At 39.8% G+C, this 17,887-nt stretch overlaps 1 protein-coding gene, 1 long non-coding RNA gene and 1 other non-coding gene across 4 annotated transcripts in view; 2 read left to right on the forward strand and 1 right to left on the reverse strand.

Moving 5' to 3' along the window:
• htr2cl1 (5-hydroxytryptamine (serotonin) receptor 2C, G protein-coupled-like 1) overlaps positions 1-17,887 on the forward strand; it is a 222,828-nt gene that overhangs the window by 186,248 nt on the left and 18,693 nt on the right. For both annotated transcript variants that reach the window (XM_006807044.2, XM_006807045.2), the window contains exon 6: positions 14,151-14,351. In XM_006807044.2, coding sequence (XP_006807107.2) covers positions 14,151-14,351 — 201 coding nt within the window. The remainder of the gene's footprint in view (positions 1-14,150; positions 14,352-17,887) is intronic.
• trnak-cuu (transfer RNA lysine (anticodon CUU)) lies at positions 1,302-1,374 on the forward strand. The gene has a single exon. It is a non-coding gene; the product is annotated as a tRNA-Lys (tRNA).
• LOC148104098 (uncharacterized) lies at positions 2,440-4,360 on the reverse strand. The gene is made up of 3 exons (XR_015717150.1): positions 4,271-4,360; positions 3,809-3,898; positions 2,440-3,210 (listed from the first exon to the last, which is right to left on the reverse strand). It is a non-coding gene; the product is annotated as an uncharacterized LOC148104098 (long non-coding RNA).

Genomic DNA, 17,887 nt, shown 5'->3' on the forward strand with positions numbered 1-17,887 from the left:
ACACAGCTTTTAGAGAATATGTGTTTGCATTTCTTTAATTGGAATTGCCAGATGATTAAATGAAATTGATGGAGCATACGCTTTTTAAAATAACAAGGATACACGCACACAAATACCGGCAGGCAATTTGTCATGTAATATAAAATGATTAGATAAATGTTCTTGGACAGGAATTATGAGTTTAATTATCATAATCAAATCGTGCATCTCTGATAAATCTCTAGAAACCCAGCTAACGCCAACTGTTGCCATCTGGGCTCCAGTTAGACAAAGACACAAACTTGTTGTGTCTTCTGTTGGGTGTAAATGGTGGATAAAGGTCTTCATGAATCATGTATTGCCGTTAGCAGAGTGTACTAGAGCTTACATAGATCTTTTCTACTCCACACTCTACACTGCTTTCTTACTACAAGCCTCAACTAATGGTTCACACATTTCCTCTTTTCTGTGTCTAAGCACTTACACAAGCTAATATTCATACACAGGTGCATCGGGGGGGAGAACACAGTGTTCAATATCAGTATCAGTATTGTAAGTTAAAGACCCTACAATAATACAGAGAAAACAGAGAAAACCTCAACAATCATATGACTCCTTGTGAGCAAGCACTTTGGCGACAGTGGGAAGGAAAAACTCCCTTTTAACAGGAAGAAACCTCCAGAAAAACCAGGGTCAGAGAGGCAGGGACATCTACCATGACCGGTTGGGTTGACAGGAGGAAGGCAGGAAAAAGACACACTGAGGAAGACAACCAGAGATTAATAATTATCAATAATAATACTGTAGCTAATGAGTACCTTGCCCACAGATTCTTAAAGGTCTGGAGCCATGGTAGCTCACTTATTCCACACAAGATAAACAATTTGCACACACCAAGCAAAAATCCCAGCTAGTTCAGTCAGTAGAGCATGAGACGCTTAAGCGCAGGCTTGTGGGTTCAAGCCTCACGTGGGGCAGTTCTCTTTTAAGACAGAACTTATGTGAGTTTACTCTCATGTAAGGTGCTGAAAAACAAGCTTCTTTGGGCATCATACTGAATCTTGGTGTGGATTCAGGAGTGGAGGTTGTCGCCTAATTGTGAAGGTTTTTGGTTGAATCCTTGCGTTCTGTAGTCTGCATGTCGATAAATTCTCAGGAGTCTTCTCTTAAGTAATGAATTAAAATTCCTGCAGTGATTCAAATATCTAATCAGCCACCTGGCAGTAAATTGATGCATTTATTCATGTAGATGTGGTCAAGATGATGACCTGCTTATATGGTATGTTATACCCCTGGAAATGAAAGTAGGTTAGCTTGTGTAAGCCCGGCTAGCTCAGTTGGTAGAGCATGAGACTCTTAATCTCACGGTCATGGGTTCGAGCACCATGTTGAGTGTTTCTCTTTTAAGACAGAACTTAGATCAGTTTACAGTCATGTAAGCTGCTGAAAAACAAGCTTCTTTGGGCAACATACTGAATCTTGGTGTGGATTCAGGAGTGGAGGTTGTCTCCTAATTGTGAAGGTTTTTGGTTGAATCCTCATGTCTGCATGTTGATAAATTCTTGAGAGTCAGTGAATCCTCTGAATGTGAACTTTTGGTTAATAAAGCTTCTGTGTGTAAGTGAGGCTAGTGGTAAGAAGTCATTGCAAGAGCTCCTATCAAGTACCAGTCATTTACCACTAAGCCACCAGCTAGTAATCCGCACACACTGAAAAAAATATGTTGTTGGATTTACTTAATTCAATGGTGGACATTTGTTGCACACAGATGTTTTGCTTTGGCAGCAACTTAAACAATTGAGTTAAATTAACACAATTTATTCATGTTCAATAAACCTGTGCAATTTGTGTTGATAAAATGTGACTTAAACATGTTTTGATGAAGTAATTTGAGCTCATGGAATATTTTAATCCTTCACAATTTTTTCACTTTATCCCAACACCATTCAATAACTTTTACCCAATACTACTTGGTCACTTAAATACTACATGTTATCTTCAAATTACATTTTGCTATTATATTCTAGTGTCAAATACACAATTTTCAAATGGAGGCCTTATAACAGATTGTATTGTTCTTTTCCAAGATGGTTGCTGGCATCCACCAGTAACCTTTAAAAACAAAATGTCTAATTTCACTGCATTGAAAGTAGGTAAAGAATTAAACTGACATTACTCCTCCACTGAATCTATATAAATCAACAGTTAAATACTGTCAGTTCTTCCGTGTTCTCTGGAATCAATCACAGCAAAGAAATTAGACTCTTTTAAAAATGTTACAGGACAATACAAAACATTCTATTTAAGGCCTCTGATGTCAAGATTCAGTTAAACAACAATTATAACTAAACAATTTGAGGTAATGTTAGTTTCCATTAACATTAAATTAGGTTACTGAATTGGCAAACACCTTCCTATTAACATTACCCATTTTACCCCAATAACTAAAGAAATTAGCACTTGCAGGTCAAAAACTTTATTCAAGAGACTGAAAAATAACATTGATACAGTGACTGTCAAAAATTACAGCACTGATCATACTGTGACATCCTGGTTCAAAACAGCACACTTAGAAATATTCAACGTTCTTTACTTCAACTGAAAATACCATTTCACACGACCCATATGGGATATTTAGACTGTATAACTGTTCACGCTACATCTCTTCACTAGTAAAAGAAAGAAAAAATACAAAGAGAAATTTAAAAATGCTGCCAAACAGACAAACAGAGAACTTGTACAGAGCAAAAGGAAAAACAAACAACAACAAAAAAAACGGCTCATCCTCATGGCAGTTGCAGAGTATATAAAAATGAACCCTGCGATCTGTTCCTGGAATTGAGCTTCAAAAATGCAGCAAAACAAGTGTGAGATTTAAATGTCCTCTCACCTAGAGCTGATCACCTTGCATGCATAACAGTGAGCTTTCCTTGCAGGAGCAGTTTTGTCTTAGTTGTGAGCTTTTCTTGAGAGCTGAGTTGCATCCAACTCCATTACCACCCTTTGAATCACCTCAAAAGTGTAGCAGAGTTGTGATGGGTAACTCATATTGAAGGAATAAAAAAGGTCCAAACAGCATGGCTACTGCAAAGGTCACGTTATCCAGATCTTGAAGAACTACTATACCCTCGATGATGATGCCAACATCAGAAAAGTCATTGCCTGGTGTATCCTCTGGAGACAGATGTTCATTGTGGTTTTCTCAATCTGTGCAGTGGCCTCAGTCAACTCCTGGTTAAACACAAAACATTTTTTTAAGATTCCTTTTTAAACTCATCTCTTTCGAATCTACCAGTTCTAATGTCAGAGTAATTTAAACCAATGAAAGCAACATAGTAAATAGCTATAGCCAAAGAGTGGCCTGCCATGCTGCCATTCATGGTCTAACAGAGTTTCTAAGAGAGAGTGAAAAACATAATAATTTCAAATGCTTTACATTAGTTTTTGTTAGAAAGACACCGGCCCATCAGAAATCCAGGTTATGTCACTCAGAAGATGTTAGAATTTAGACTTTCAGCCCCACAATTTGGTTAGCCGTTGGTCAGTTGGTCATTTTTTTTTTCAAACAAAAGCTAATGTAAATATTGGTGGGATTTTCCTTTGTTCACTAGAATGACAAATTTAAAGTTTTTTCACACTAATGTGACCCCTAATACAGGAGTGGGGGTGGGGCCTCAAGGGCCGGCGGCCGAGTTCACTACCAGGCCTCATGTGAACTTCAAATTATTAAAGAGAACTACTGGTCCTAACCAGTCCAATGAGGATCAAGTGGATAACTAAATGCATTTTTAAATGTTGCAAAGCCACAATCTACTCATAAAACACTTACCATGAACTCCTGCACCAAGATGTTGCAATTGTCTTTCACACAGATGCGGAGCACTTTGATGAGGGACTCCCTTTGAGCATTAATGTCATCCTAAAGTATTATAACAAAGAAAACAGAGATTTGTGAACTTTTCAGTAGCACAGAAGAAAATGATCCCAGACAAAAACTCTTGACTTTTTAAACCAGTCAACATGCAACACCAGCATCTACAAAGCAATATCAAAAATTCCTGTTTGACATCAACTTTATGGATATATAGTTTCCAGAACATATATTTTAAAAAAAAAGATAAATTTTTCTCAGTGGGCAAGTAAATGCATGATGAAAATTATGGCATCCTTTCAGTGGAATCAGTACTCACAGGTAATAGTTGACTGTTTCAATGGATGCAGCATAAAATTCTTTTACTGACCTAATGCAATACATATACACTTTGTAGTTAAAGAATTTTAAAGTTCTTACTGTCATCATGGCAGCTACATCCTTTAGCTTTGTGCCCTGTTCCCCCGATCACTTTGCAAACACTTTCAGCAGACTGTCAGAGAGAAACTCAGCTCCTTGACTGTAAAGGCATGTTTGGGATGCACTGGAATGCTGCATTTTATCTGAAATGACATAAAATTATTTTTGAAATAACAGCAGGCACTGTGCTTGGTTAATCAGTAATGTTTTGTTGAATAAAAACTGTGTTTCCAGATCTTATGGGATTAAAAAAATCCAAAGATGTTTGTTTCTGATTTGCAACCCAACAACCCACAAGTTACAACCTCATTTTAGTTCAAGTGTGCATTAATGTGAGTCCAGTAATCACCTTTCTGACAATACATACAGGTATAAGTTAAACCTATGGCAGATTTTGGATTTCTCAGTTGTATTAATAGGGTGGTCTATTTGTGTATGCATGCACCTAATAATTATACAAAACCTATTATAATTAAGTTACAGAAACCTTAAGCGAAAATAGAATATACTTTCTTACCATAACACCTTGAACCCACAATCCATCAGCTGACTCCTGGTGAAATGCAGAATTGGGGTCGTCTCTCAATGTGAAAAAAAAACAGAAACAAAAGGACAGCAGGTGAGGGCAGGAGGGGTAGGGATGTAAGCTAGCATAATGCCGCTAATGATATTAGCTAAAGCTGTTCAATGTCCAAAATCTCACTAACACCACGGTGCAGTAAATACACAATGTAACTGAAGAGTCAGTTGGCAAATCTATTCACACAGAAAACCAAATTATGTTATGAGTGCCTCATAATTAGGTTTAATGTGATATTACGGCTCTTGTGCCAAAGACAAATTCAAATGAAAAAGCGCCAATTCTTTGACAACAGATAAAACAGCAAATAAGCTAACGGGTCTTTTTTAGCATGTTACATGGCGACACTCTAGACGTTTAACTACATTTGGCTGAAATATGGTAAATATTAATTCAAAAAATCAAGACATACCAAAAACGTAGAGAGTTGGCTGCTGGACTTGACTGAGATGGATGCCTTTTTTGAACCACGATCCAAAGCCCGCGAGATGAAATCACGCGTGGTTTCACGAGATTTAATGTTGCTATCTTATTGACTTACTTCACCTGAACATGATATGAACAATTTAATACACCCTTTCTGCATATCATGTAGTTTTTACACTATATGGTTACATTTATCTTTAAAACATGAGGCAATTGTGTTAAATACATGCAAGATGCTTACATAAATCCAAGAGATGGCCAGTGCCTTTTTTTCAGTGCACTGGAGGAACTGTGGATTATTATACCTTCTCAGTAACAGCTTCCACAATTAGACAGACTTTATGTTAATTATTTATACTAGACTGTAAAGTCCTAAAATGCTAACACCTAACGTGGGGCTTGAACCCTCAACCCTGAGATGCTCTACCGACTGAGCTAGCCAGGCCTGCATTGTGTGTTTGTTGTGCATTTACTTGCAAGAAAAGCTCTGTCTGACTTGATGTGGAAGCTGTTATTGCGAATATTCATTCTTACAAACCCAAACACAGTCCCAGCCCTTCAGCTTGCTTGGTTTCCCTTAATAAATGCTTTCTTGGTGATTATTTTGGTGTCAGTTGCTAGTTTCAGTGTGAGACACTGAGAGATACTGCACGCCAGTTCCAAACCTGTCTCGTTACCTTCTGTTTCTGTCAAAAAACAAAGGCAGCGGCAATAAAGAAGGACAGCTCAACACTTAACAACAGGACTTTGTTCTTCATGGTGGGGGCATCCATCTTTCATACACAGCTGAAGTCTCTCCTGTATGCAAACTTTGTTGCTGTGTAGTTAACTTTTTCAGCTGCACCAGTAATTGATTTAGTGAGTAGAGGGGAGGAACGTGAAAATCGTTTAACTTATTTTAGGGTCAGAGCACTGAAACATCTGATGCTTTTCTTCTTGGTAGGACAGTTTAAAAAAGCAACAGCAAGAACACAAAGGTCTTCTTCTGGGTTAAGACTTATGGTTCTGTTTTTCAGGATAATTTGTTCCGTTTTGCAGACACAATCTAATTTCCATTCTGCTTTTCAGCAATTTGTCTATGTTTTCCCTTCCTCCACATTGAGACCTTATGACGGGAGGGAGATATGGTGCCATCTCAACTGAATGTAATTCAGATTCATTTGGCTTCTTCCCTTCCTCAGGTCTCTGTTTGCTCAGTGATAAAACATACAGTAGACGTGATAATAAAACACTGATAATACATGAAGCGAGGAAACTGCTCATTTTTAAAGGTATCTCACTTCAAGTCTTATGACCAAATATAAAACAAATACCCAAAACTATGAATTATTGATGTGAGGGAGGGCAGAATGGTTAGGTAAGGATGAAAATGAGATGGAACAAAGGCAAGAGAAAGGAAATGATATCTCATGGACTAAATTAAGGCAGGAGGAGATTACACAGACAGGAAAACACAGCCAAAAAGGTGCATGACATGCAAGGTCAACTCAATCAAAGTGTTCATTGAAGGCTATTTCTCTGGTCACAAACTGGAAACATAGATTAATGAAGAAGACATGTTTAAAAAAACTGATTTTCCCCCAACAGTAAATTAACTCAATACATCAAAGTCTGTGCTTTAAGAAACTGGAAAGAGGGCCAATGTACACAGACGGAGAAGGCCTATTATCATCTATCATATGTCATATACAGACATACAGGCTGGGGCCTATTTTAGTCGGTGAGGGCTTGGATGCCTCTCCACACCTGGCGGAGGTTGTTGTCCTTGAGGAAGCCCTCTATCCTCCTCCTGTAGGCCTCCTTGGCCTGTTTGATGCCCCTCCTCAGGTTGGCTCTGGCAGTGCTGTACAGGGAACTGTCCCTCAACCTGAAGGCTGAGTTACGAGTTCTGATCAAAGTCTGTACCTCACTCATCATACAAGGTTTTCAGTTAGGAAAAATCCAGATGGTTTTGGTCACAGTCACATTCTTTACACAGCACTACATAGACTGAGTGAAGGTCTCCAGGTCCTGCTGTTCAAAGATGGACCAGTCTGTCAGATCAAAACAGTCCTGTAGCTGGAGGAGAGCATCATAAGGCCATGTTTTAATTCCCGGGTGCTTGGAGGGGGATGTAGGCAATGATGTTGAGTGATGTAACTGTACACATGGTCCAGTGTCCTATCTGCCCTGGTAGGAATAACATGGTGGTGGAATTTGGGGAGTACAAATTACAAACATGCCTTATTAAAGTCCCCAGCAACAATATGGGTGCCCTCAGGGTGCTCTCTCTGCTGTTGAGAGCCCCCTGACGATAAGTTGGAAGTGGTTGAGTACTGAGCTAACGTTAGCATCGAGGAGGATGTAAACGATGGTAACCTTGGCTACCGTTAGCACATGAAGTAGATAAAGTAGGCCTGCACTAAGTGGACATGGCCTCTAAGTCTAGTGAGTAGTGACTGTCTATTATTCTACTGATCTGGAACCGATCCCGAAGCACATAAGCACAGAGCCCACCACCACTTCCCCTACCGGAGTCTTTGTTGTGGTGCTGGCGATGTAATGTCCGGCCCAGTAATTCCACTAGGGATCGGGGATGTTTGGATGGGGCAAGGATTCAGTTACCATCAGTACACAAAACTCCAATACAAAGGTTATTAAGTGGATATACACTTTATAACCCACAACCTTAAGCCATAACACAATACAAATTAATGGGTTCGATAAACTCTTAAATTTGTCTTGAAGAAAAAAAGTAGCTATAGAGACCAAAACTGTCCATTGTACCCAACTGTTAACATGCTTTTTTTCTGGTTTTTGAGCCAGCCTCAAGCTGATGGCGGCAAGCCCATTTTTCCAACATGGTGTGTAAAGTTATGTGAAGCACATACTGAGGTGAGGCATAGACTCACATGTGTACATAGACTGTGTGCACACGTGTGAAGTGAAAGGTAAATGTCAGTGAGTTTCCAAGAGTTCTAGTGCATGAAATCTGATAAAGTGGTTCAGGTGATGTCACAAAAAGCTTTCAAGGAGCATGCCCAGCTAGTTCAGTCGGCAGAGCATGAGACTCTTAATCTCAGGGTTGTGGGCTAGAGCCACATGTTTGGCATAGCTGTTTTAAATCACAATATGCTGGAATAAAGTCTTGAGCAAGGGACCAGGAGCCTTATGTTTTTATAAAGATGTGTGTCATACTGTGTGAATGTCCACTGCTCAAAAAAATATAGAGAGCATTGTTATTCCAAGTATACCACCAAGTCAGTTAAACTTCTGAGATATTGATCTGGTCAGTTAAGTAACATAGGAGGTTGTCAGTGTTGGGAAGGTTACTTTTAAAATGTATTCCATTACAGAATACAGAATACATGCCCCAAAATGTATTCTGTAACGTATTCCGTTACGTTACTCAATGAGAGTAACGTATTCTGAATACTTTGGATTACTTAATATATTATCATGCTTTTTACAACTACGTGAATGTACTATTGCTGTGATTTGTTACTGTTACTGAAGGTCCGCGGCTCCGAACCGTAGTAATACTCTGACTAATACAGCGGGTTCCGTGTCGGCTCGTAGCCGAAAACTAGCTTTACTTTGTTGTGTGGGTCAACTTTTCTTGCCAGAGACAGAGAGAGGCGTTGAAAGGCTGCTCCAACGGAACTTATTGTTTTTGGAGGAAAACACAAACACAGTGTACAGTCGAGTCTTAAAAGCTTACTTACAACTGGGCTCGTCAGGCACTCTTCTTGGCTGCAGTGGTTATTATTATATTTACATGCTTCCAGCTCCTGTTTTTGCTCGATGACTGCTGTACTTTTCCACTCTCCTTTTTCTCCCTCCTCTTGCTCACACATAATGCATAACGTGTATGGCGGTCCATTCTCCCTGCAACACGGACTACACTGCCCATGATGCTACATTCTTTAGAGCTATGCTTGTAGCATTCTGCCTGTTAGTTTAGCACAACAACAACAACAAGAAAAAGGCGCTCTCTCACCCAGGAAACACACAGTCGCAGAGAGAGCGAGAGAGAGCGTCGCCCTGTAACCATGGCAACCGTAACGCTGCTGCCTGGAACAACAGAACATAGCTGTCAAACAAAACCCAAACAGGCCTGACCTGCGACAATATGAAACAGGAAAGTACCGCCGTGTAATCCATTTATTTCAACAAAGTAACTGTATTCTAAATACCACCTTTTTAAACGGTAACTGTAACGGAATACAGTTACTCATATTTTGTATTTTAAATACGTAACGGCGGTACATGTATTCCGTTACTCCCCAACACTGGAGGTTGTCAATGAGTTTCAGCTGCTGTTGTATTAATGATATTAACTAGAGGGACGACAATGAGACAACCCCCAAAACAGGAATGGTTTTACAGGTGGAGGCCACTGAAATCCTTCCATCCTCATCTTTTCTCAGTTTTTTTCAGTAGTTTTGCATTTGGCTCAGGTTAGCGACATGATACCTGGACCCTACAGAGGTTAAACAGGTAGAACAGTATCTGCTGCTTCGCGCAAAGGCGAACAGGATGGTTGGTATGACCAAACAATCAGAATCAGAGTTCATGAGGATAACCTGAGGGCCTGACATCCTCTGTGCTAGTCCTCTAGCCTGTGCTCAGTGCTCATTGGTTTTAGGACAAATTCAGACATATAGTGGTTAACACATTTGTTTGGTAAGTGATAGTTTGCTGATTCAGTTCCAACCAGAGACACAAATTCCCCTTGGGTTTGTGTCTAACGCCAGGAAAGGCATCTGGCATTAAAATCTGCCAAATCAAATTTGCAAAGCTCCATGCTTATCAAGGGATACAGTCAGGTAAACATGGAGAATTTAGTTAAGATGCTAAAAAAGCATGTAATTGCTGTAAAATCTGACTTGTTGTGGAAGCTGTTGCTCAGACAGTGCAATCCTTAGCTCCCCCTGTCTGCAGGTACAAGTGTCTCAGAAGGTTATAAAATGTTAGCTGAAGGCCATGAGTTTGAAAACCAGGAGATTTTCTTTTAAAAAAACGAATTAATTCATGTAACAAACTGTAAACATGCCTTTTTTTTCCTGGTGCAAAAATAGACATTTTAAAATTGTAGTCTGTAGAAATTTGCTTGTTCAGTCAGCCTCAAGTGGCCACTGGAGGGACTGCAGTTATTGACTTCTTTTTTTTCAGTTCTGGAGTTCAGCATTTGGTCGAACGTGTTCATGGACATCACACGTCCTATAATCAAACTAGCTGATGCTTCTTTTTTTTTAATTTTTGGAAATCAGTGTTACATCAAACTAAAGTGAGCAGAAATACAACACAAATTCCCACCACAAGCGCCCTTCTTGACTACCATCTGACCTGTTCATACGTCATAACCTTTCCGTATTATGTAAAGCCTGACAAAATGTGCGATGATTCAAAAGTGCTGTTTAATTATTAGCTATTTTGTACCGTTGACTGCAGCACTCAGTTATTTTCACTCGGTCTATTTAGAAGAAAGTCTAACTCACCCGGTAGCCAGCTGAGTAACACCTTGTGTGTTTGTGTGTGTCATGCACTGCCCCCCAAAAAGCGTTTGACCTCTGAAACATTATGCAAGCTGCCTCCCACTCAGCATGCACACAAACAAGCGTGTGATTCATTCCACATGCATCACATACGTGCTGCTCGTCCTACAAATCAGAGATGAAATTAAGCAGCCAGATTACACGCTCGCGGGTTTGGCCCCAGGTCTTGTCCTCGGTTCATATAAATAGCCGCGGGCACAGAGAGGCAGTTTTTGCGGTATATGCCCTCTTTAGGAGGATGACACAGCATCAGTGTTGCTCACTTTGTATTTATTCGTAACAGAACAGCTTTTCAAGTGAAACATATCACTCAGAATCAAAGATTGCTTTTACTGGATGATTTGTGATGCACTATAGTCCCTTGAAATGTGGAAGCAATGGCACAGATTTCAGTTAGAAGAATATTTGAAAGGAAAGTGACAGAAAATACATATGAGCCAAAGCAATTGAAAAAGACAGAGGAGACAAGAAGATGCAAGCTGTGACACTGAGTACGGTAATGGAGCATTCGTGCCTCGAGCAGTTAGCATAATTGTAGTTGATGTTTGGTTTTACTCGTTTCATTTCTTTAAATAAATAGTATCTTTCTTGCAAGTGAGTTAAAGACTGCCAGAATATCATTTTAACCCACTCAGCAGCCAGCCTGCCAATCAAGCTAATTATTTAAGCCCAGTTTAAGCAGTGTGTGACCTGCTGATTGTAATTATGCATCTGCTGGACTCTGCTGACTCCCTCGCGTGTGTTTGTAGCTGCTGTATTGTTATCCCAGGCGCTGAGATGGCAGAGAGCGATTTTATTCCCAACGACCCCAAACTGCTCACCCAACAAATCAGCGAGGCGAGACTGACTAGCTAGCAGCTCTACAGGGTATCACACTGGTACTAGATTTGACCTTCGATTAGCAAGCGCAGGGAGAGATAAAAGAGGAATTCACCCTCTGGGATCATACAGCATCACTGAAAAAGAAAAAAGAAAAAAAAAGAAGGCTGATCTGATTTTAGTTTCACAAACTGGGCATCGGATGCTAGCTTCTGTTTCCTGCTGGGAGGTAAATTGAACCCACTGTGGTCAGGAATGCTTTTCTTTTATCTTTGTTTGACTTTTAATGTCTTGTTTCACGCCCAGCACAGTCACTCTATTGGGCTGTTGGTCGACACCCCAATTAGGTTGGCGAGAGACGAGCAAATCAATGTCGTTTGTGCTTATGCAGTTCTCTATGCGCTCATGTGAAAAATGAAGTGCACCCCATAATTCAGTAGAGCCACTTTTAGAAGCAATAAACTGAATTAGTTTCTTTGTGAGGTGACTGTATTATTGGTCAGGAATTCTTGCCCGCTCTTCTTTACAGCTTTGCTTGAGTTCATTGAGGTTTGTGGGCATTCATTTGTGCACAGCTCTCTTAAGGTCCTCCCACAGCATTTCAATCAGGATGATATCTGGACTAGACCATTGCAACATCTTGATTCTTTTCTTTTTGCTGCTTTGCTTTGGACCGTTGTCCTGTTGCATGGACCAGCTTCAGCCAACCTTTAGTTGTCACACAGATGACCTACCATTTGACTCTAGAATACTTTTTTGTACAGTTGTATAACCCAGGTTGTTCAATCTTTTTCTAATGGTTCATGAACTCTAACATTTAGCATCCCGAATGACACTGGTAGACTTTCTGATGTAGGCATAGCTAGCTCAGTTGGTAGAGCATGGGACTCTTAATCTCAGAGTTGTGGGTTCAAGACCCACATCAGGTGTAGCTGTTTCTTCTGACTTTGTGGTAAGTTCTATTAAGATTGGCCTACTACATACATCTAACAAATATGCTGGAACAAACTGCTTGAGGGGGTTCACAGTTGCTAATGATCAGTTAGCTGCATCTTGTTAGCAGCCCTAATTCATACTAACCCAGTAAGTATGAGCCTGCTGTCTTTCAAATCCCTGTAGCTAACCTTGACTATGAGGAAAAATTAAATGTTCTTGATAGTCTGAGAATTTTTTTAACAACTTTGATTTTTCCTGTTAATAAATACATAAAATAAATCTTTCGTGTATCTGAATAATTTGCGGCATTTGTGTCCTGAATGTTTTTAGCAAAGTCTTCCATTCAAATGTTTTGAGGTGCCTCATCATAATGGTTTGTACACAATGCAGTATTCAGAGTGGTCTTTAGCACGAATGCTTAGAGTGGGAATGCAAAACTCAAAGACTGCAGCTAGTTCTTGGCTTCTGCAAAGCCTTGTTGTTTTCAGTCTGCGGCAATACATTTGGCTAAGTAGTGGCAAAATACAAGCATAATGATACAAGGAGCCATTAAGAAAAACAATTTAGTAGCAGTCATGCTAGCAGCTCTGTGAGCCAATCAGCACTTAGGTTAAGGTCAGTGGGCATGATTTACAAGATTGTAGTGAATTTTTTCAAACATGCACAACCCAGTGTAACTGGGGCATTTTGAAATTTGTAAGAATTTGGTCAGTTTAGGATTAAGTCTTTGGGCACCCTCGCATCAGATTTTAATGTGGTTCATCAACTATTTAAAGCTAAAATGATTGAATCTCATTGCTATTTACATAATCACATGCTCTCTCCAGTATTGTCTTTTTTTCATTTTTTTTTCATCCTTGTTTGTTTGAAATATTGTCATTATAATTTGTTATTGACAAGTTGAACTTTTTATTAAATCAGTTATTCTCTTTAGAATCGGGGCTAATCCCTTATTCCTCTTTGTTGGATTCATTTTTTAGGGATGCAAGATGCAATAAACCTCAGGCTACAACAACAACTACACCTGCAAAAGCACATACTTATACAAATACTGATTTTCACACATAATTTTGGTGTAATCGCCCTGTACAGATGGTAGCTATGGGACATAAAACACTATCTAAACTAAACCTTATATTCATAGTGGGTTTATTGATATGCAAACTGATCATCTACTCTTAAAATCTAATTCCCAGCCATTAAATTAGACATCTAAATAACTCTGCCTAAGCCTAATCAGAATTTTTACAATAAACCAGAGAAATGCTGTAATCAAACTCTCACATTTATCTGATTTTTCACAGAAACATGGAGCTGCATGTAATTTGCATTCTCCCTTTGATGTACTCTAATTAATTAACATTTAGTCAGCCTCTCCATGCTGCATCTTAAGCCCTCAAAGTCTGCTAACCCTGATGCCATTCACTCAGCCAGACTCCTAGAATCGATTGAAAAAAATGAATTACTGCTTTTAAAGTCAAGAGCAGCAACCGCTGCCCGTGAAAAAACAACAGGCAGCTTATTATTATTTACATCACCTGGCAGCACGGTAATCTTTCATGTTCTCTCTCAATTCTTCCAGACTACGCCTGGCCCCTCCCCAGCGCTCTGTGTCCGATCTGGATCTACCTGGACGTGCTGTTCTCCACCGCCTCCATCATGCACCTCTGCGCTATCTCCCTCGACCGATACGTCGCCATCCGCAACCCTATAGAGCATAGCCGCTTCAACTCTAGAACCAAAGCCATGATGAAGATCGCTGCAGTGTGGACCATATCTATAGGTCAGCATTTGCATGTTAATACATAAAGGTAGATTTGGCTCTTTTTCCACAGGCACTGTTAGATTCCTAATTAAAAAATATTTCAGTTATTTAGAAGTGTAAGTGATGGCGTAATTATACATAATTGTGCAGTTTATATTCATGGTGTCAAGAGGTGGAGGCCACTTGACAACATGAATATCACAAATACTCCAATTTCAGCCAACAAAACTGCTGCACAGGCTTTAGGATGGACTGTTAGTTAAATAACCCGTGCAGAAAACCATATTATTTGCCAAATTATCACATTACGACTGCTCCAAAAGGCACCAACATCACAGAAGTGGTCAGATTTAATGAGTAGCTGGCTAACAGACAGCTGGTTAGCAGACAGCTACTGGTTTAGGAAATTAGTGTAAAAGATACACGTAACTACCATGACATCATCCATTATTCTCTATCATATCGAGACTATCTCTCCACTCTGCTACATACTCCATATGTATAGAGTGGAGAGATAGTCTCTTACTCAGAGAACCAAGGTTACAATGTAACCGTACAGTTTGTGAAGCCATGTTTTGAAGCCTCGACACTGTTGTTTTCACCGTCACCATCTTGGTTTAAAAAAAAATAGAAGTGATGAGGACAAGAGTGAAACGGCTTGCTCACTGGTTAATGTCATGTAAACCACAAGTCATTGTTTAGTGAGCGCACCACTTCCTTTTTGAAACATAGTCTCCAACTCGGATTTACAAAATACAGTTGTATTTTTTACTTCCTATGACCGAATATTTGTGGCTCAGCACATAAACTGAGCAGTAAACTGTTTACAGAGGCTAGGACAGCAAGGGGTTTTGCCAAAGACTTCTGAAGGACTGGACATCTATGTACCACCATAGTCTTCCACCATACAGCCTTTTTTTTCCAGGCTAAACTATATAAACAAGACAGAGCAAATCTTTTATTTGAATGAACTGTTATTTAAATGTGCCACCATAAGAGTTGCCAGAGTTTCATGACTTTACAACTTTGTTGACAACTCGTGACAAAGCGCTTACAGACAAACATCTTTGACTCATCCCACCATGTTGATTGGTGTTGTTAATCAAGAAAAACATGAAGTATATGAGGCTGTTACTGTAGCAAAACAATTTGTCTGTGTGAGCATGTGCAACCAGATTTGTAAATGTGTGAAGAAATCTGTAAGTGTGCAAAGTCTAAAAATCTTTGTTGACGCACTGAGAACACAGACAAGTCATCAGTTACAGCTCCTGGTTTAGATCCCATGATCTAAACCAGGGGTCCCCAATCCCAGTCCACAAGGGCCAGTGTCCCTGCAGGTTTTAGATGTGTCCTTGATCCATCACAGCTGATTTAAATGGATAAATGACCTCCTCAACATGTCTTGAAGTTCTCCAGAGGCCTGGTAATGAACTAATCATGTGATTCAGGTGTGTTGACCCAGGGTGAGATCTAAAACCTGCAGGGACACCGACCCTTGAGGACTGGGATTGGGGACCAATGATCTATACCTTTCTGGATATTATCTGTGAGTTAATTAGTCTCTGAACACGTTCTGCTTTTGCGCTGGGGTTGTTTCTCTTTTTTTCTTTAATTCAGTGAACTGGCCTTTCATCTTCACACATCTATTAATGAGCACAATGAAGAAAATACATTCTACCTTTGTGTCGCTTTGTGGTCAACTGCAAGACTGGATTTTTGTATTACACCCCTGTTAATTTAGCCGACCCCTACAGGTACACATGGAGAGTTTCCAGACTGATGACTGTTGTTAAATTTAATGACTTTTCAGAATCCCCCTCGCAGTGTCTCCAAAGGTCCTATCAGTGCCCCTCCTGACTTTATGAAGCAGTGGGAACCCTCTCAGTTTGTTGACGCTCAAAGCGTCTGGCTGTGTGTTGTTACAGTTGGAAGTGATTTGCATCACAGACTTTTTACTCCCCAAAGGTGATCGCAGCACTTTTCTTATTTGATTTTGTTAGAAGCTAAGATGAAAATATGCAAATAAATTAATTTTGTGATCTTGAAATGTAATTGTTAAAGGTAGCCAGAAGATGTCGTGGAGTTATTGACACTTCATATATATATATACACACTGCAAGTCAACATTCATATGTGGATGCCTAAAAGATTACTTTTAATGTTTTACCACAAGGATTTTAGTGTGAATTGTGGCTTTGCTGGAGTAAAAGACTACATCTCATATAGTCTTATGATTTTTATTTTATTTTTCGTTGTTATTTTACAGGGACAGTACACCCCCAAAAAACAATTCAACATATTTTTTCCTCTTGCTTTTATAATGTTCATAAATTGGTGTAGATATGATTCACTTGCCAAATTTTGAATCAGGAAAAAAGCAACAATTTCTCTTTAAGAAATCACAACCTGGTTTCATTTAAAAGCTGTTTCCTCTCTGCTGAACTGCACCTGCAGCTGGGTAACATTACAGCTCAGCCAACGGTGTTTAAATCTTCTCATGCTGTCGCAAGCAAGAGCTTCCCACCACACTTTCTTCTCAACCCACTGTCTCCCTACTGGGAGTCAAATACTGACATTTTGTAAAAATCACTGGCATCTCGAAATGATGCACAAAACATCCTTTGCCATCTGCGTCATGACGAAACAGGTTTAGGCAATATAAAAGACATGCCTCGCTCCCAACTCTCAACTTTAAACGCACTGGCTAAGGCCTGATTTAGATTCTGCAGTTACATTGTAGGTTAAGGAGCAGATTCGCAGCTGAAGCATAATTCAGGCATAAGACGTCAGTCGCACAGGTGTAGAAACCAGTCAGTGAGTCCCTATCAGCAAGGAAAATATGTCTCAAGCTAGATTGCTTTGGTTACTGTCAGCTTGCTGCGGTTGCCCGTGGTTTGGATGGAAATGGAAATTGTTTGCCTTCAAAGTAAAGAAGAGCTGCTTGCAAAAGCAGCTTAGGGTGGGGGGAAAAGGAGGATTACTTTCCAGTCTTTCAGCTTGCGTGACTGAAACTTTAGCAATGGATTTCCAACAGGAACCGCTCACTATCAGTCTCACTTTTCTTTAGAGATCGTTCTTTGCCAGGAGGTTGCAGACTAGTCTCTGGTACCTATGCTCTCAGCAGTGGTATAAATGCCACAGAGCTGTCGGGATGTCACCGTCTTACATGAAAAGCAACCAGTGTGGCAGATTGGCTTCTGTGGTCTTTTAGGCCTTTTCGTGTGGCTGACCTGGTCGGTGAGTTCCTTCTTTGTAAGAATGAAAAAGACTTTTGATTTGGCCTCTTGTATAGTTTCCACTGCCTCACTGATTTTATTTTTGGGGTTTTTTATCATCTTGTCTTTCTCATCTCTTTGGACCTCATATTGAGAGTTTAGAATGAATTGTGCCTCATCTGGCTATGTTACTGCTTTCATGAACACCGATAGCTTTAAGTCTTGATGTAGTACTTTTGTGTAACACTTTGAATTAAAGCTGAAAGACTGCACTTCAGTCACACATTGACTGTTTTGATTGGTCATGCAAAGAGGCAAGAACTTATGGACCTGGCTGCA

This window comes from Neolamprologus brichardi, chromosome 3 (assembly GCF_056152115.1).
Source record: "Neolamprologus brichardi isolate AB-2024 chromosome 3, ASM5615211v1, whole genome shotgun sequence".
NCBI lineage: Eukaryota > Metazoa > Chordata > Actinopteri > Cichliformes > Cichlidae > Neolamprologus > Neolamprologus brichardi.